General features: G+C 40.4%; 1 protein-coding gene across 4 annotated transcripts in view; it reads right to left on the bottom strand.

Moving 5' to 3' along the window:
- Positions 1-675: 675 nt before the first annotated feature.
- Positions 676-19,423, bottom strand: part of LOC127435343 (stAR-related lipid transfer protein 13-like) — a 110,631-nt gene continuing 91,883 nt past the window's right edge. For all 4 annotated transcript variants that reach the window (XM_051688784.1, XM_051688777.1, XM_051688770.1 and 1 more), the window contains 9 exons: positions 11,228-11,401; positions 8,632-8,791; positions 8,308-8,506; positions 7,989-8,199; positions 7,585-7,696; positions 7,201-7,422; positions 3,241-3,458; positions 2,792-2,968; positions 676-2,113 (listed from right to left, as the gene is read on the bottom strand). In XM_051688784.1, the coding sequence (XP_051544744.1) occupies positions 1,996-2,113; positions 2,792-2,968; positions 3,241-3,458; positions 7,201-7,422; positions 7,585-7,696; positions 7,989-8,199; positions 8,308-8,506; positions 8,632-8,791; positions 11,228-11,401 (1,591 nt within the window). In that variant the 3' untranslated portion in view covers positions 676-1,995. The remainder of the gene's footprint in view (positions 2,114-2,791; positions 2,969-3,240; positions 3,459-7,200; positions 7,423-7,584; positions 7,697-7,988; positions 8,200-8,307; positions 8,507-8,631; positions 8,792-11,227; positions 11,402-19,423) is intronic.

The raw sequence follows: 19,423 nt of genomic DNA on the forward strand, positions 1-19,423 counted from the left end.
AGCTGAATAAAAAGTACACTGTATCTACGTTCACTTACACAGTCAATTCTGGATGGACTTCAAAGACGCTTAATCACGAATCTTACAGTTCAGTCAATATCCTTTAGCCTTAAATATTTCCCACCAACATCAACTCAATTTACTCAAATAAAACATGACTTGTTTTACACACAGATAACAAATATTGAGATTATATTCATGATGTATAGCCAGAGAGGAACTGGCTCCCCCAGCTGAGTCTGGTTTCTCCCAAGGTTTTTTTCTCTCCATTGACTAACATCTTATGGAGTTTTGGGTTCCTTGCCATAGTCGCCTTTGGCTTGCTCACTGGGGACCTAAAGACAAATAATTGTTAAAGCATGATTTACAGTCACGCTATTAATTTAAACTGCATAATAATTTTTAGACACTACAGCATCATATTCTGTTACAGAAAAAAGTTATGTAAAGCTGCTTTGAAATGATGTGTGTTGTGTAAAGCACTTAAAAAAAATAAATAAAAAAATGACTTGACCTTGTGTTATACAACACCTTGCACCATCAGGACATCCATGTGGTTTAAACGGATACCTGCACACATTAAGATACCTCTTAGTTGAATTATATTCTGTTTTCAGCACAGAAAGACCTTGGGTTTTACAAAGGCTATGACACAAACTTTATTCTGAAAAGCCCCTTTATTCTCATGAGAATACAGTATGATTTATAAAGAAACAAATGAAACAATCAAATCAATCAACATTGTTAAAGAAAACAAATTTGGTAGTTTAAGATTACCTGAAGCTGTTTCTGGCACCTGTGTTTAACACAGAGTTATTGCTCATAAAGACTTGCTGGAATAATACAATAAACATTACTTTAGAGTCACAGCAAATAAAGCTATTCCACATTAGGAAATGAACATGTATACATGCTTTTACAATACTATAAGTATTGTTATATTTTGAAAATAAACAAAATACTGGTCTTACATAATGCCCTGATGAACAGCACTGATTTAATGATAATCAAATAATAAGACGAATAGACACATACACAAGCTTCTCTTTGTTCAGAGGCACTTAGGACTTGAATGTAAAACCATACCTTACAGTTTTGATGAACAATCAGAAAGAGAATCATCTCATAAATCACAAAAATGTTATTCGTTAGGGGATATAAAATGCACAAGTGAAAAGTAAAGCTGTACTAACAAAGTCTCTTGAATATCATTCCCATGGATTCCATGCAGATGTTTAGTTACTAACACTTCACAAATGAAGTTTGCCACATACAAATGATTGACACAAATAAATAATAAAAAGGGGTAGTAAGAGGGATGAAATGGTTTGAGATCACGAAAAAAAAAGAAAAAAAAAAAGATGTAGAAAACCTTCAGACTGATTCAATTTGATGATGTCACTCATGGTGGACCGATGATGCACAGAATAAAAAGTGCACAGGAAGGTTACAACAGCTAAATTGTTAAAAATATTTGGTGATTGGCTGCCTCTCTTAGCCAGCTGACCAGTCATCTGTGCCACATGAGCATTTCTGTGCAAGTCAAAATGCAAAGAACTCTTTATACGTTTAACCTGAGAACGAATTAGGTGTCTGACAGACCACACTGGATTAGACAAACAATTTTAGGCACAACAGGTCTCTATTAAGACATAATGCTTAACCACTGATAATAAACATTTAAACAAAACTCAGACACACTGAATAAGATTATATGCAGTATTAACAATATGAATGTGAGTTTGAGCTTTTTCCACATTGATCCTCCATGGCTTTCAAAACCCCAGTGGGTCCTTTGCATCCACCTACTATTCAACATAGTACTCTGCTCATTGTAATTACTTTTCCACCCTGTTTCTCAAACTTACACTTACATTCTGTTCTTCCATATGAACTCTCATACATTCTCATTCTCTATCCCTCTCTCTCTCTCATACAAGTCAATGAGTCAAACTGGTCAGAGATTCATCCCAGGTGGGTCCTGTTTCAGAGATTTCAGAGCTTGGTCTCAGGTCCATGTGGTGACAGAACAGGGAAAGAACTCCGTATTCTGGCAATCTCCATTGCACACAGATGCCCGAATACTTTATTATACCAATCAGGAGAGCGACCCCTGTGGGACAGAAATAAAAAGGTTAATAATCATTAATGTTCAGATTAATGATAGAAGGGTCCCACTTTATATTAGTTGTCTAACCCATACTTAATCATTTGAAACAATGTATTATTTTGTGCATACGTGTTGCATTGCATTTACATTTAAAGTACCTGCATTTAATTACTTGAGTAGTTACACTGTTAACCTTACCCCTAAACCTAACCCAACCCTTACCCTAAGGCCTAACTCTAACCCCTAACCATACCACTACTCCTTAATCTACTTATACCTCAACCTCAGTAGCAGCAAATGTGAATCAACTGAGAATTTTGCAGAACAACATGTAGTTACACAGTAAATATATTGTATTGTATGTATTTTCATGTTAGTACATAGTAGTAAAAGACACCTAATATAAAGTGTGACAGACAGAAGTGTAATTAATGTGTGTCCAGACATATGCCAGCTGTTTTTATTCAGTGTATTTTGGAGAATGGAACTAGACATTTGCATGGAATAATCTGCCTAAGTGATGCACAGGGGTGATGCATGAGGATCAGTATTTAAGCATTCATTTCAATGACTTTTAAAGGCCTGGAAATCACACTTTCCAAATTCCCAGAATTTCCAGGTTTTCCAAGACCGTGGGAACACTAGATGTATCAAATCATCCATTGAAGCTGTGCATCTTACCGCAGATCAGCCCTGCAGTAGTGTGTAAGCCGGGACCGCCCCATTCTGCATGGCTCAATAAGGATGCGGGATGTCAGTAACACCGGCCGTAACCCAGCCTCCAGCTGCACATTATCATGGTCAACAGATGAGGACACAAGAACACACACACCCTTTGGAAGATCACTACACCATCGTCTGAAACACAATAAATCCTAAACTTAGATTACAAAACAAACACAATTAGCACAACACACACACACACATTTACTGAACAAACACATTTCACAGATTAGTAACCAAAGTGTATATTTCTACATCCATACAGCAGCCATTATCAAGCCTGTATTCCTCACAACAGGCCACACCTTCTCTCTCCATCTGTGCTCAGTTATGGATGTGGCAAATTAAAGATGTTCGAACATATTACATCGCAAATTGTGGTGTGCATGTATTTTGCTTCTATGTACCGAAGCACTATGAAGTTTCTGCGAGGATGGGGAGCCATGCTGTCCGTGATGTAATGGAGGACTTCTGTGTTGTTCTCCAAAGTTTCGAGGACTCGACTGTGCAGAAGATCTTCATCCCACAGGTGGCGCTCTCGCAGAACCCGCTGCAGCACCACTGCAGGTGAGGCTTCTATCTCGACTGAAACACGCCATAGACGCATCGGGTGCCCATCCCCTACCTGCAAACAACAAATCATTGCACAGTTAGGATTACACCAAAATTGCTAACTAGAATTAAGCTATATTATTTATGGCTGAATCACAGCCGTGCTGATAATGCTGTTAAGTACAATATCACTCTTGCTAGCTTGTCTTTACTTTTATAAAGCAGTTCCATAAACAAGAAACCATTATTGATAAATGTACATTTTATTTAGACAATATGTTGTCAGTTATTTTGTCTGTTACTGTTCTGTTCTGCTCTGCTAAGGAAAAAAAAATCCAAACAAAGCCAAAGTTTTGTGTCCTGGCCAAATTCCCCCACTGGCGTTTATCAATCATGGCCTGGTTGATGTATGGGTTACGGATGGGTTGTGCGGTTCGGTTAGTATAGGGGCATGCTTCCCTGTGATATTTTTTTGTGTGTGTCTAATGTCACTGCTTAATTTCCCTCTGCTTCTCTATCCATCCATCCATTCATCCATCCATCTATCCGAGTTCTATGACAATAAATGTAAGAAAAGCGCTATATATGTGTAACATTAACTCCTTTATTCAATTAGACAAGTGGTGTGATACAAAAAGTAAAGAGTGCCAGGACTGTTATCCTTAACATCAGCCCTCTTGCAACGATGACTGTCCTAACAGATTAGAGGACTGGAACATACTGTTGAATAATGATGAATACAATGATGGCTTTAAAAGGTCTGAAAGAATTCTGTGGTGCTGTGGCTACAGTTAGTAGAAAACAGAAGCTGATGAGTTAATCACCAGATGTGCACTGGTAAAGAGGCATATCTGTGCAGATCTCAAGAGGACCACAGTGGAACACCATAATGAGTTCAGTTAATACCATCCTCACATCCAATCTAAGTGATACAAAGCTGAGGTTGACCAGCTCAGCAGAAATGACCAGTCCTCTGTGGGTGAGCTAATGGCAAATGGCCTAATCTCGGCTGTGCCAACAGTTCCCATGGTGCTTGGGCATCTGCTGTTTGCAGGTTAATCTAAGGGGAACAGAGTGTGCTGCCACATGCATTGAAATCTCACTGGCCTGAGTGTAAGTGAGACAAGAGACAAGAAGGGTACATGTGTCTACTGGGGAAGTGGATGCTTCAGCCTGCCTGACTGATGTGGGATTTAGTAGTGCCTAGGTAACCTGAAAACTGTTTGGGACAAAGATACTGTGGGGAAAAAGTGTGTGCTGAGTTAATTAGATTTAATGGCTTTACAGTTCTTTTACAGTAGATGTAATGAATTTTTTAAGGTTCTATAGACACAGTCTGTAGGGAGGCCCTGCTCACTCATGGGGGAAAGTAAAGCCTTGTCACAATAGTTACTTATTCATTCCAATGAGAAACATTCATAAGAGAATCTCATAATATTCTTTAGATTTGGCTATTTTAACAATGAAAAACATGCCATAAAGTCGTTGTGTAGTTTTTGCACTACAGACAAAGCCAAAAAAACAAACAAACATAAAACCCAAAAACAAATTTTTTAATCACCAACCGACAAATAAAGAAGCCTAAAGAAAACCACTGGGGATGCAAGCCTGTTTTTATTTTTATTGCTTTGTAACTCTTTTATTTTTTATCTTTTAATATGATTATTAATGTGTTTTATTCACACTTTAATGACATTTTAAAATGTATTGTACACCTAAAATAACCCAAATTGGTGAAACCTCTGATATGGCTAAATGCAATTTAAAAGGAAGTCTTTTAATTATTTTTAAGTATAAAATCTACAATAGCAGCGGACTATGCATGTAGGCTTAAACTTTCGTAAGGTTAAAATAGTAGGCATATGATAGCTGTAAAAAAATTAATAAAAAAAAAAACACAGAGAAGAGGATTCAATAATGCTGAAGATTATTTTGTTTTTACACAAACATACAACATACATTTGTTTTTACACAAAAAGTATATTGTAATTTGCAATATAACAACAATTAAGGCAGCTTTCCTCATCGTTTCTTCGTAACGAGTACTTTGTTTGGCAGTAAAGACAGGGCTATTGGAGATGTGTTTACAATTATACACAGTACTGTGAACTGTAACATTTTACAGCAACTTCACCTTGTTAATAAAACACTTTGCCAATCTGAACAGTAAGCACAATATCCCCCAAGAAGTTTGATTCATTAAAGGATGAAAAGTAATATAAGCAGCACTTCACTTCGATCATGTCCGATCAAGTTTTTTTCAGGTATCTTGTCTTGTTCTCTCGTGCAAACTTACCATTTGTCTCTGCTGGAACCACTGTTGTGATGATATGATGATAGATGTAGTCTTGAATTCGGTCTGATGTTTCCAAAAAACAAAAATAAAAACACACATAGGCCTATCCAGCATACGGCCGAATGCAGCCACAGCGCACTTCATTAGGCTTCTATATTTATTGGTTGGAGGGCAATAAAAAAAAAAAGTATTCTATTTTTTTTTGTTTTTTTTTTTGGCTTTGTCTGAAGTGCAAAAAACTACACAAAGCTTTTTGTCATGTTTTTCATTGTTAAAATAACCCAATCTATCTGATATTTCTCCCTGTCTTCCTCTCATAAGAATGAATGAGTAACTATGGTAAAAGGGCACCCCCTTTGACACATTGCCACCTGTATTAATACATTTACATTAGTTAATACATCAAGTATCACAAAGTAACAAATATTCAGACAAAACACTTATAAAAGCATATTAAAGGCCCTGCCATATCTTTGTTGAATGTGTCTGAGGCAAATTCTGGAGGTCCATGAGAACCCAAAAGTCCATTAAGAGAGAGTGAGTATATGAATGTTTAAGGCAATTTAAAACCTTTTAAGACATTTAAGACAACAAATTTTGCTATAAAATAAAGATGTATAAAACATGTATAAAAGGTTTTAAGGGGGAACACTGCACTAAACACATCATCAAAGTAATCAGTTAAATTGTTTGAGTGGTGATTAGAGCTAAAAGAAATAGGTAAAAACACAGTATATCCTTCTCATGATATAGGAAGTGTATTTTTATGTTTATATATTTAAAAAAAAAAAAAAAATTCTTTAAAGCAACCATAGTTTGGACCAAATAAGTATTGCAAAGTAGATGAAAAATATTTAATGTAACAGCAAAAATACAAGTTAAAATCTACTTAAAAAATATCAAGGCACGTTTTTCACTTACTGTTTTACACAAATGAACCCATGGAAGAATAATATACTCGCATTTCTTTTATGTGCCAATATATAGTAATAAAACGCAATTGTTTTACCTACAAGCATGTTATAGGTCAACTAAAACATTTAAATACATGTATAATGCCAAGTAGGGAAGGGAAACAATTTTGAGTTATGATGCAAACAAATTACTAATATGTGATTTGCTCCAAATAATTGAAAAAACTGAACTGCAGGAATTAATCAGATGACGCTAAACCGAAGAAATAGAGCACTCCAGATCTACTACTTCTGAAGTGTTGAATGACTGTTAGCTTTCAAATCAGTATAAAAAATGTCTCTTTTACCATTCTGTTTGGTTTAGTGGTAGTGTTTGTTTTAATTAATTAATCTTTGATATATGATCAGAATCGATCCAAGCCATTAGAGGAAACATCCTTCCTTTCACCTTCTCAATACAAAAACACTTGTTTGCTCTCATTTCAAATTATGATTTTTTTTATTCAAGTTTTTGACACAACTTACAGCAGTCCTGCTATTTTCATCTATGTCTCACAGCCTCAGTAAAATACAGTAATCCAATTTGATTATTTGTGTATCCATACCTTTTTATAAGCCAGTTCAGTGTTATCGGGTCCGTGGGCATGGTGCCAGCCCTTACTCCGCTCAGACATCTCTCTGAGAAGACACTGAATGTTGTCTTCCAAATACGCCTGATAATCCACAGGCTCACCCAGGGCGTTGACCCCGAGCCCATGCAGAGGTAGCGGCTGTGCGTCAGCCGCCACATAAGAATTCCTCGACTGCAGCATCATTTCATGAGGGATCTGTACAAAGAATCAGAGGGACAGAAAAATGGTCAAAAATTTCAGCCACGACGAAGATATATAAGATATGCTAGATAAATGCATGTTTTGCCAGTCAATGTTACATTGTGTACATGTGTACACATAGGTAAGCAAATAATTTAGAAAATAAAATGTGTCCACCTGGAATAGCTTCTTGCATTCTGTGATCATATGACAAAGGCATTGTGTGGCAGCCATGTTCTCACTCAAGTCCTTGTGGTCTGGCTTGGCAACACCCTTCCTGCTCATGAGCCTGGAACCAAAGCGAAAATAAGAAATAGACAACAACAAAGCAATGACCAAAAAAAAAAAAAAAAGAGAGAGAGAGAGAAAGTCACAACTAGACAAGAAAACAAACACTTTTTCCAAGCAAATTAAAACTGCTGGCATTAGCACAAAACATAATCAGACCCTCAAGGTATTCTTTGAGTGATTGTTGGGTTTTATTATACTGGATACTCACTATGGACTATTTCTTGTCTATTTATAAAATCTTGATTTCATAACGCATGACTGAAAACATATCCACACTTATGTTTACACACCTTGGTGAAGCCCCATCTTTCTTAGAGGCATTCAGATGCAGTATGGAGGGGGCGAGACAGACAGCCAGACTCTCTGCAGTCATCTGGTTCTCCTGTGCACATGCAATGTCACTGAGGAAATACAGCAGAGTCTGCAGGACCTCTCTGTTCTCATCTGGTAGCAAGATCACGGCTGCCTGCACTGCCTGTAAACGCTGTTCTGCTGGAATGACTACACACATACACGAGGAGACATCTGTAGAGCTGACTGAAATAATGGTGTGTTTGGAACATTAAAAGATGTCAAATTTTCAAGACTCTGTGTGTGTGCATAACTCACACTGGTATATATCCAAGAAGGTGTCTGTAAGTTTTGAGGTGAGCACAGGTTCAGGCAGATCCCTAAAGTACTGTTTAATCAGGTCAGCCACATCGTAAGCTGATTGGCCCTGGTAGGTCACATGATCAGGGGAATTCTCATTGAGCTGTCGGAGGGTCTGGATGCGGGATTTAACCCCAGATTTCCGGAATATTCCGACCTGAAAGAGAGAAGTAGATGTAAGAAGTAGTAGAAGTGTGTGTAAAGTGTATGTTTGTGGGTTGCTTCCCACAAGGAGAGAAAAACCTTAAATAAATAAGCATATGTGTGTTTATACATATGGACCTTCTCTAGACACTGGCTGCGTAGGTATCTCATTGCCTGCTGGATGCTCTGTGGGAGGGGCTGACCAGTTCGCTGGACGTTTACAATTGGTGGAACTCCAAACACGTGTTTATCTTTGTAATCTGGAACTTTCGAGCGCTTCATAAACTTCGGAACAACCCTGACCAGTCATAGAGAAAAATAAAGAAATTCAACTTTATTTTGTGCAATCACATTAATTCTAGTCATGCAATAACAACTGACCAGGCAGAGGAGAATTGGAAAGCATCCATTCATTCATTCATTCACTCTTTCTTCAACTTATGTTGAAGTACAAGTACTCGTAAGCAAGCTCACAAGCACAATTGCAAGTGTGATATTGCTTTTATACAACAGTTGGTTCTATAAACAAGTTAAAGGTGCTGAAGATCTCCTTATTACCTGTCAGATTAAAATAGGTGCCATGAAATATCACTCCTGTCTCTTTAACAGCCCTAGGCTCAATAAACAGTGGCGAAAAAGATGTCCGCAGGCCGCTGTCAGATCCTTTTACCCAATCAGAAGACTTCCTGCCTGTCAATCATTGTGTGCAATCTAGGGCAGCCCCTATAGGGCAGCCCCCTTGAATAAGTGTCAGTACAGTACCCTGCTCCTGCGAAACACTCATGGTCGGATGGCAAAACTCTTCAGGGAACACTCGACCTCCATCTGCTCAAATACAATGGTCTCCAAGTGTGTCTATGTGTGCGCATGCCTTTGGAGAGCGGGGTTTTGGAAAGAGTGGGTGTGGCTAATTCAATGGCTAGTCTGGTGGAAGTTCAAGAGTCGCTTAAATCATTTACAGCATCTTTGTTATTGAGTAATTGACATTTAAGACAACCTGGCAAGATATTTTGCCTATTTAATGAAAATAAGTTCCAAACTAAGCCAAAGCTAGATCATCTCTTGCACATACTGACAGCCTGTCTAAAAAGTAGCGAACACAGACAAGCTAAGTGATAGAAAAAGTCAAGAATCCCAGTGCTATTATGCTACATTTCAGCACTCTTGGAACACTGCTTGTCCAATCAGATTAGAAGACCGGAACTGACTGTTGTACAATTATGAATACATGTCAGTATATTCATATGCATTTATTAATGTATAAAGGAGGTAGAAAATGTACTAATTATGTGAACAAGGCCTTAAGATCTGCAAAGTCACCACAGCAGGTAAAATGGTCACTCACATTAGAAGTGAGAGAGAGAAAATGGAATTGCTCAACATGTATAAACTCCATGAGAATAGGATCCCATCGCCGCCAGTGACATTGATCTTGATGCAGGCCTTTGACTGGTGGGGGGGGGGGGAATACAGAAGTAAGAGAACAGATAATGCCTCCTCAGTGCCTGCAGCAGAATGCAATGAATCATCCATTAGATTTAGGAGTCAAGACAGGCTCTAATAGACCCATAAGCTCCTCATCTGAAGTCCTTTCCCACAGCTGGAGTTTAAAATGGACAAAAGCCAAAATTATAAACCAACTTGCACTCTTTCCTGTTATGCCAAATAAAAATGACTGGGGAATGGATAGTGTGTGTGTGTGTGTGTGTGTGTATGCACGTGTCTGCTTGTGTGTACATAAAAACGACAGTAATTTTAGCTCTGTTGGCAGAGGTAGATATGGAATATTGCTCATTTTTATAAGCAATAAAGAGGCAGCAGTGGAACAGATAGAGAGAGAAACAGAAAGATGCTGTCATTAACTGCATCTGTAAGCACAGTTTTTCTAAATTGATAGTGCCATTAAAAAACACTTTTGGCAGAAATTAGATTTCCCGCGTCTGACATAAAAGAACATTAATACCAGGCCTGACCTTATGAGTCAGCCTGCAGACCACATCAGTCTGAGTTTACAGAGGCACACATTTTATGTATGTGAACATGCATTAATGTGTAATCTTAGGCCCGTTTTACACTGCACATGCAAGCAGCACTGCAGTGAAACTGGAACAGCTGGCTTGTATTGTGCTTGCACACTGACAGTATTTCTGCTGCATAACAGAGATGAAGTTTTGTAACTTAAAAAAGTGATTTCTGGGTTACTATATTAAGTATTTCTATCAATAATGGTCATAAAATATAAAATGGTTATTCAGAGTAGGCGTTGCGAACCATTACAAACTTGATACGAATCTAAATTACATGAGGACAGGAATCATGTTTACATCCAAATGGTAATTAATCTACACGGAATGGAACCCAACACCCAAAGTGTAGACTATATGTTGCTTTAATCATCTGGATTCAGTCAGACTTACTGCATAGGAAGTGCTGTTGTGTACCTGTCACTGTGTGTGTAACATTCACCAAGCATGACAGATGTCTTTTTCAAACAATGGACAAGAAGTTCACTCCATTATTTAATGTTGCTTCATAAAAGCCTATATTGCAAAATATAATGTAGATAAATACGTTTATAGTGCATTTTCAACTTGCTTTCTGATAAATTCATATAAATTCTAATTCAAATTCATACAGCTTATTGCTTAGTTTATGCATGCGGTGAGAAACTGGCCTTAGGCGTATGTTAGACACAAGTGTGTGACTGCATGCGAGTATGAATGAGAGGTCTTACCAGTTCCAGCTGTGTTTGCTAGTGTCTGTGTGTTTCTCCAGGATGGCAGTGAGTCGTAAGAGACTGAACTTCTGCAGCAGGTTGAGCTGGGCAGCCGATTGCCTGTTGATCTCTAAAGAAGCAGAGGTCACGCTCGGCCGATGAGAGTTCTGGAAACTGTGCCAACGCAACTTTCTGACCATACAGAAGAACGTGGGGGTGGAAGCAATATGAGAGTGAAAAAAGCAAGAAAAATTCAAGGATGAATAGATGGATATACAGCTGCCCCAAAAAGTATTTGGACACTTAAGACAAATTTGAAGTATAACTGTCTTTGCATTATAAAACTAAATTTTAAACCATGTGGCATTTATTTTAAAGTAATATAGCACAAACTCCCTTTTCAAGGAAATCATATTACAAAAAGAACTTTGTAAGGTTTTAAATGATAAAACAATACATAAATTGTTAAAAATTCAGGCAAAAGATTTGACACTTTCTGGTTGTCAACCATGACTGGAACATGTCCATAGTTAATGTGTTGAACTACACCTGTGGCTGTGGGAGCCCACTGCACATAGGTGCCACGGTTTGTTCCTGGAAGGCAGCAGATACCCTAAACCAGTGGCGATTTCTCAGGGTCAGCAAAGCCTTCTCTGATGGCCTAACATGCCAAATAAATAAATATTTTTCATCCTTTCATTCTCAATCACCTTTTTGCCTATGTATTATTATTGCTTTCCACTCTTAATTAATCTACAAACAAATAGAGAAAAATGAAAAGTTTATCCAGAATTTATTCCTTGATGCATACAAGCAAAGTGTGACAACTGTTTCACAAATCGCATGCCCAAAGCAGTGCGTGAGTTTGAGCTCCACCCCGTTAGGCCTTCAAAATTTCTTCAGAATCCCTCAACTGTGCAAATGAATGAGCAACTAAACTCAGATTGTCAGGTTCATCAGCCAATCAGACTGATTTATTTGTTCTTGGTGGGTGTGATCTTTAGGATATGTCCCGGTCTAGGCCTTCTAGCTGGCCTTGAGTGACGCTATCATGCTTTAAGTGATGTACGTAATTCAAGAGCGAAAAGCAAGAGATCTTGCTGACGAGACGGCTGTCATCACTGTTGGTATTGGCGATGAGAAAGAGATCCTTATGTATTTAAAAACACGAGATGTTCTGCATGACCGTGTGATTGCTTAATTTATTAAACACGAAAGGAGGGCTGATTTTCACTTCAAGTAAATTGGTAAGTGCTTTTTGCATTGTTATAGCAACATCAGGAGTTTTCTAAGTGTAAATTAGGCTGCTTGAGCATTCAGTGTCGGATCAAGTTTTGAAAAGAAGTGCTGCATTCCATTCAACTTGGAAAGTCGGATTTTATAACTTCCTACTAGGAAAAGTGCAATGGAATGCATCTTGAAGTCAGAATTACAACTTGTAGGCTCGTGCAGAAATTCTCAACTCTGATTTCATCGAGATGCAGGGGCATGATGTCACCCAAACATGTGGACACTCAGGAAGATATACAAAGTAAGTGATAAACATTCACTTTATTGAGTAATATCGATAAATGAGTTTGTTTCCACATTACATGATATTAAAGCTCGTTTAACAAACGCCTGCAGAAACAGGTATATAAAACATGTTAAATTATAATCTCTTGATAATTGTACATCTGAAGCACAAATGCTAGTGCTGCAGCATTGTTTATTACATCTCTAATGAGTGTCAAACCCCTGCTAAGCTAACGGGAGCATTATGCATTTATGGTTGGAGATATCAAGTAGGAATATCCCACATCCAACTTGAATGGAATGCAGCATAACCGTGTACCCTGACGAAACGAAATTTATTGCAAGCAACATTTAAATTGCAAATATTATTAGATAGATTTTTCCAGGTATTATAGACATCCTTGGTAGATTCATATGAAAAATAATGATTTTTGAATGTCTGTTCGGGAGACGTTCATTTCACAAAGTCATGCTGCAGTTAAAATTAGGCTTGCTTGAGCATTAAGTGTCATTCAAGTTCTGGCTTTCGTGCGTGGACGTGTTTTTAAAATGTCAATTGGTACTACTAGTTAGCTGCGACATAATGTATGATGCCCAAAGGCATAGGGCGTCTTAATTGCAAGAATCCCACTGAAGGCTTAGACTTTAAATGCACGGCCCGCCACTGCCCTAAACCCACCCCCACCCTAATCCTAACCATATGGATCCTAACCTACTCTGGTAGGCAGTGTAGCCTGCCAGGAACAACAGACTTTTCCCATCGCGGTGGCTAGGACAACTCTGTGAACTTGAGTGTATCTGACATTAAACATCCACTAAAAATTACATTGAGACCAGTTGGTAAATAGAAATTCTAAAAAGTTATTTCTGAGAAAAGGTCATCATTTTGCATACTTGTTTGTGGATGTTGCTTGGTTTGATATATAATATGTAATGCTATGACATTCAGACATTTTTAAGTGTCTAAAAAATGTCTAAACACTTTTCGGAGCCACTGTAATTCTAAACGCAAGCAGGTTTACTATCTTATAAGCAAGGCATGTAAACTTCACATTTTGTGACAAAAAGCCTCAGAGGAATGATCGGTGTGTTCAGCTGAGAGTCAGAGGACCCCAGGGTTCCACACTCTTCATCGGGGACGAGCTGGATTAAGTGTTTGCATGATGTGGGATTATATTTTTAATACGAAAGAAACTATTAAATCCCAAACATCCAAACTCAGATGAGCCACGAGAACACCTTAAAACACAGACACAGAGTTGTCAAAGTCACCTGTCTCTTAGTCTGGTTGAGATTATAAAGAGACAAATTGAGTGGCCTGTATCTCTCTCTCTCTGTCACATCCTTTCATATCAGAAGAAAAACCTTGTCTGGATAAGTGCCAACTGCACTCAGGAGTGTAGACAAGCTAGAATTTCCTCTTTCTCTCAGGGTGCCAACACACTCCGATTGAGTGTTTGATGGATAGGAATGCTTAGGATTTGTTTTGTGAAAGAGCCATGGCTGTTTAAAATCAAGTGGGATCAATACAGCAGATATGGAAGAACAACTATATCCATCTTTCAGAGATTCTCATTGGTTAACGGTTACCTATGCACCAAAGTGCGTTACAGAAAAAGTTGAAATGTCGCCAACATTTGGTTGCATGACAGTGCACCAATGCTTTCACAAACCCTTCTGTTTCCCCTTGAAATCCATGCACTCCCCATTGAATCAATGGATTCGCAATGTTTACTGACGGAGTGTAAACGTCTCGGTTACGTGAAGCGTAACCCTAGTTCGCTGAGTGGGAACGAGATGCTGCGTAATCGCACTGGGACATGCCCTGAGTGTCACATGTTCTGAAGCCCTTATACAATCACGGCACTTTATTGGCTGATGGCGCTTGAGCGACGCCCCTAGGGAGCTACATCACAGGCTCCATATAGGCGCTCGCTTTCACAACATCGAGTCAGAATTTCTGCAGGATGGCATGAGCCTATGCAGCTGCTAGAGTATGGCCAGCTTACGCAGCGTCTCGTTCCCACTCATGGAACCAGAGTTACGCTTCACGTAACCGAGACTTTCACTTTCGTAGGAACTCGAGCTGCGTAATCGCATTGGGAATGATATACATTCATGGCATGCGAACAGTAGCTGCCAACTGTCTATGCCCGTGTGGCAAGCATATAGCGGCACACAAGCGAGCTAAAGTGTCTGAATAAAACCGAGGGAATATGAGTTTACTCCTGTTCCAACAGAGAACCTGGGAAACAGGAGTCAAACCCTCATCCAGATTATAAAATCTAACAAATGTATGCGGAGAGGACCACCCTTCTGCCATACAAATGTCCTCCAAGGACGCACCGCTAGCCAAAGCCCATGAGGATGCCATGCTCCTCGTAGAATGGACTCGAACACCTGAAGGCGAAGGTAAACCGCGCGCTTCGTAAGCACTTGATATTGCATCAATAAGCCAATGAGACAGTCTTTGCTTGGACACTGAAACACCCCTGTTGCGGCCACCAAAGCACACAAACAACTGCTCTGACCTATGTCACTGGCTAGTACGGTCAAAAACTCGCAACGCCCGAACTGGGGAAAGAATATGCAATCTTTCATGCTCCTCAGAATCAAATGGGAGAGGATAGAAAGCCTGAAAATTAATAGTCTGCAAGCGAAATGATGTAGAAACAACCTTGGACAAATAGCCCAAACGAGGTCTTAACACCACTCTTGAACACCCTGGCGCAACATCCATATATAAAGGGTTGATCGACAGGGCATGCAAATCACCAAACCTTTTAAACAATGCCAATGCTACTAGCAGGGCCGTTTTAAGAGTCAGAAACATATTAGCGACTGTTGCCAAGGGCTCAAACGGAGCACCCGAGAGCACCTCTAAAACAACAGATAAATCCAAAAAAGGAACGCAGACAGGACAAAAAAGTCTAAGCCTGGGTACCCCGTGCATAAAACAAGAGACAAGAGAATGTCTACCGACAGAGACTCCATTGATAAGCGCATACTCAGCCATTACAGCGGGAATATAGACTTTAAGCCCCAAAACACTCTTGCAAAAAAATTCAGCACTGTACCGACAAAGCAGTGAACTGGATTTTCACCTTGCGCTGTACACCAAGAAGAAAAAAATACGCCACTTGAACGTATAAAGCTTCCTAGTTGATGGAGCTCTAGCATTCAGAATGGTATCAACCACAGCGGGGGATCATTCAAAACAGCGCCCCGTTGAGAGGCCATACCCATAACTTCCACAAGTCTGGCCAGGGGTGCCAAATACTTCCTCGAGCCTGAGACAACATGTCTGTTCTGACTGGAATCTCCCAAGGCACTAACTCCAGGAGAGAGACCAGAGTCAAAAACCATACTTGAGATCACCAATAACAGAAGCCAAACCCGATCCTCCCAAACTCTCTGCAGAACTGCATGCAGCAGACTGATCAGTGGAAACACGTAAAGATGTGTTGCCGGCCATTGATGCGCCAACGCATCGAAGCCCAGTGGTGCTGGGGGCGAGAGGGAAAACCAGAGGGGACAATGTGATGTCTCGCTCGAAGTGAATAGGTCCACTTCTGCTCTGCTGAACCTTCTCCAGATTTTTTCAATAATCTAAGGATGTAATGTCCACTCTCCGGGCATCATGCCATGTCTGGACAGGAGATCCACCCCCAAATTCAACCGGCCCAGGACATGCACAGCTTGTAGAGACCGCACATTGTCCTGTGCCCACAGAAGAATGTGACGTGCCAGTCGCAGCATGGTATTAGAACACACACCTCCCTGGCGATTGATGTAGGATACCACCGTTCTGTTGTCTGACCAGATGAGGACATGGTGGCCCTGAATCTCCAGGAGGAACATTTTTAACACCAGCAGCACCATGAACATCTACAGACAGTTTATGTGCCAGTGCTGCCACTGGCCTGTCCAAACCCCATAGGCTGGATGACCCTCGTATACAGCACCCCAGCCCGTGGAGGAGGCGTCTGCCATTATAAATTTGTGGTGACACACCTGTCCCAACGGGATGTCCAACATCAAAAGGTGGGTCCATTTCCATGGTAACAGAGTTTGGTAGCACCCACGTGTCACTTTGAAGAGACAGAATGCATGCGTTAGTGGTTGAAGTCCCTTTTTGGAGTTCATTTAGCACTGAAAATGTCTCGCATGCAACATGTCTAGGGGAATGACAGCGGAAGCCGTGATCATGAGCCCCAAAAGCCTGTGAAATGTTCTCACAGGGAGAACGCATCCCCCTTTGAACATCGCTAGACACTGGCTAAATGACAGAACACGAACTGGAGACAGATGCGCCTGCATCGCTCGTGAATCCAGCTCCACCCCTAGAAACAGCCCTGGCAACAGGACACTCTTGTTTAGGTTACACACAGCCCAAATGGCTAAGAATGACATCTCGATGTTGGGCAGCCAAAGTCTCTGAGTGGACAAACACCAACCAATCATCGAGATTAATCAAAACGTGGATGCCTTGAAGCTTCAAGGGTGTCAAAGCTGCATCCATGAATTTTGTGAAAGTGCGTGGTGCCAGTGCAAGTCCGAACGGAAGGATGCAAAATTGATACGCTTGCCCCCGAAAGCGAATCTGAGAAAGCACCTGTGCTTTGGCGCAATCTGAATATGGAAAAAACATCCTTCAAATCTACTGTTACAAACCAGTCCCCTGTCTGCACTTGTGACATTATTTGTTTATGCATCAGCATTCTGAATTGACATTTCATTAGAGTGAAATTCAAGCGTCTCAATATCCAGAAAGGGAAGCAAGCCGGTGTCTTTTTTTGGGACCAGAAAATACTGGCTGTAAAAGCTGCATACTCTCTGAGAAGGGGGAATCTCCTCTATTGCCCTTTTTTCTAAGAGAGATTAAATTTCCCGATTCAAAAATGGGTCTTCCCGAACAGAAACATCTGTCGGAACAACCCCACTGAACACTGGCTGAGCCAGCCTGAATCGAATTACATAACCATGCTTTATCATTCTAAGTATCCAGTTCAAAGTGCCCTACAGCTGCTGCCAAGCCGACAGATGGGCAGACAGAGGGATTTATGCATGGCTCTTGTCTGCAGCCTGACCTGTAACCACAAGATGGCACGCTTGGCTTTTGGCGACTGCCCCAGAACCAGTGGCACAGTGGAGGGAAGCCTTCGCTCCTCCAATACTGTGGCTGGTTGAAGGGAATTTGATCATGTTTTTGCCTTTATTGTATTTAGGCATAAATGATGAGCGCCCTGAAATGTATCTACAGCAGGTACGCTGACATAATAAAGGTTTTATCTGGTATTTGAACGGGGAAAAGTGTATGAACATTGGGTGGAATATATATTTGAGAAAACTGGTTTGCCACAATGTCCCCAGCATTCTTTATGGGGGGACAACATGTGGTGCTTATGTTCACTGTGTGTTGTGTACACTTGGCCCGATAAACATCAAATTCTGTTATGAATGTCTCGAAGCCTTTGGTCATGGAGACAGAGACTGAATTTGATCAGGCAATTTAAAATAACGGTCACTCTAAATGTATTTACAACAGAGGACGCCACATAAACCATCATCCCTAGCATTGAATGGGAAAGAATGTGCGAACATGGAGGGGAACTGAGAGCAAGCAGGCTCGCCACAATGGCCCCAGCATTCATATGGGGGGACAATGTGTGGTCCTTATGTTCACTGTGTGTTTTGTGTACACTTGTGCTTGATGAACATCGAATTGTGTTATGCATATCTCGAGACTCTTGGTCATGGAGATAGAGGCTGAACTCAAAGCTTTTTTTTTATTTTTATGTTTGCTCCGGGGGGAAAACTGAACCATATTCTGGTTGTCAGACATTTGAGGTGCGTACAACGGCGAACAGGAGATAAACGGATACATTTATTCCATCCAATTTCATTCACTGAATGGGGGCTCATCCTTCGTCACACAGCAAGCCCGTCAGGCTCGAGTGAAGACCGATTTTTATCGTACATTGAGTTATATTGTGTGCCCCGAGACCCTTGGTCATGGAGGCAGAGGCCAAACTCAAACTGAAAATATTCAATGCTCATTCGCCAGAATAAATTACGGGGGAAACTGAGCTAAATTGGTGTACTGAAAAAACGGGTTAGACACTAATCTGATCCCAGCATATAATGGGGGAACATAATGTAGTACCAGGATAGCGCAAAACACCCATGCGAACAAAAGCATCGCCTTGACCAACTCGTTCCCCAGCACGAGCCATAGGGGAAAACACATGGAAAATTCTAAATGCTTGGTGTGACTGCAAAACCATCATGTGTAGATCCAACAGCTGACTGAAGAAAGCAACATCCATGCTGCCACCAAAATATCAAGCAGAAATAGCAATGCACGTCTATCTCGCCAGAACAATAAAATAAATGAGTTAAAGTACCTCACATCTGATAGAATCCTGAAAGAATAATGGCACTGACGAAGCACTCTGCGCATTGGTTCACCATCACTCTGTTGGGGAACATTCTCTTATTCCAGCCCCCCGGCCGGGCTCACCACCCCATGCATGATCCCCTCTGCTGTGAGCAGTTCGCTTCAAATGGGGAGGGGAGAGAGTGAAAGGCAGAGGCTGCTCCTCCATTGCCTTATTCATGTGCATTCTCCCAGAACGACACAGAAAAAGACAATAGGGACCAAAGGGGCCAATTTGTTCCTTACCTTCCAATGACGAA

Source organism: Myxocyprinus asiaticus, chromosome 4 (assembly GCF_019703515.2).
Source record: "Myxocyprinus asiaticus isolate MX2 ecotype Aquarium Trade chromosome 4, UBuf_Myxa_2, whole genome shotgun sequence".
Lineage (NCBI taxonomy): Eukaryota > Metazoa > Chordata > Actinopteri > Cypriniformes > Catostomidae > Myxocyprinus > Myxocyprinus asiaticus.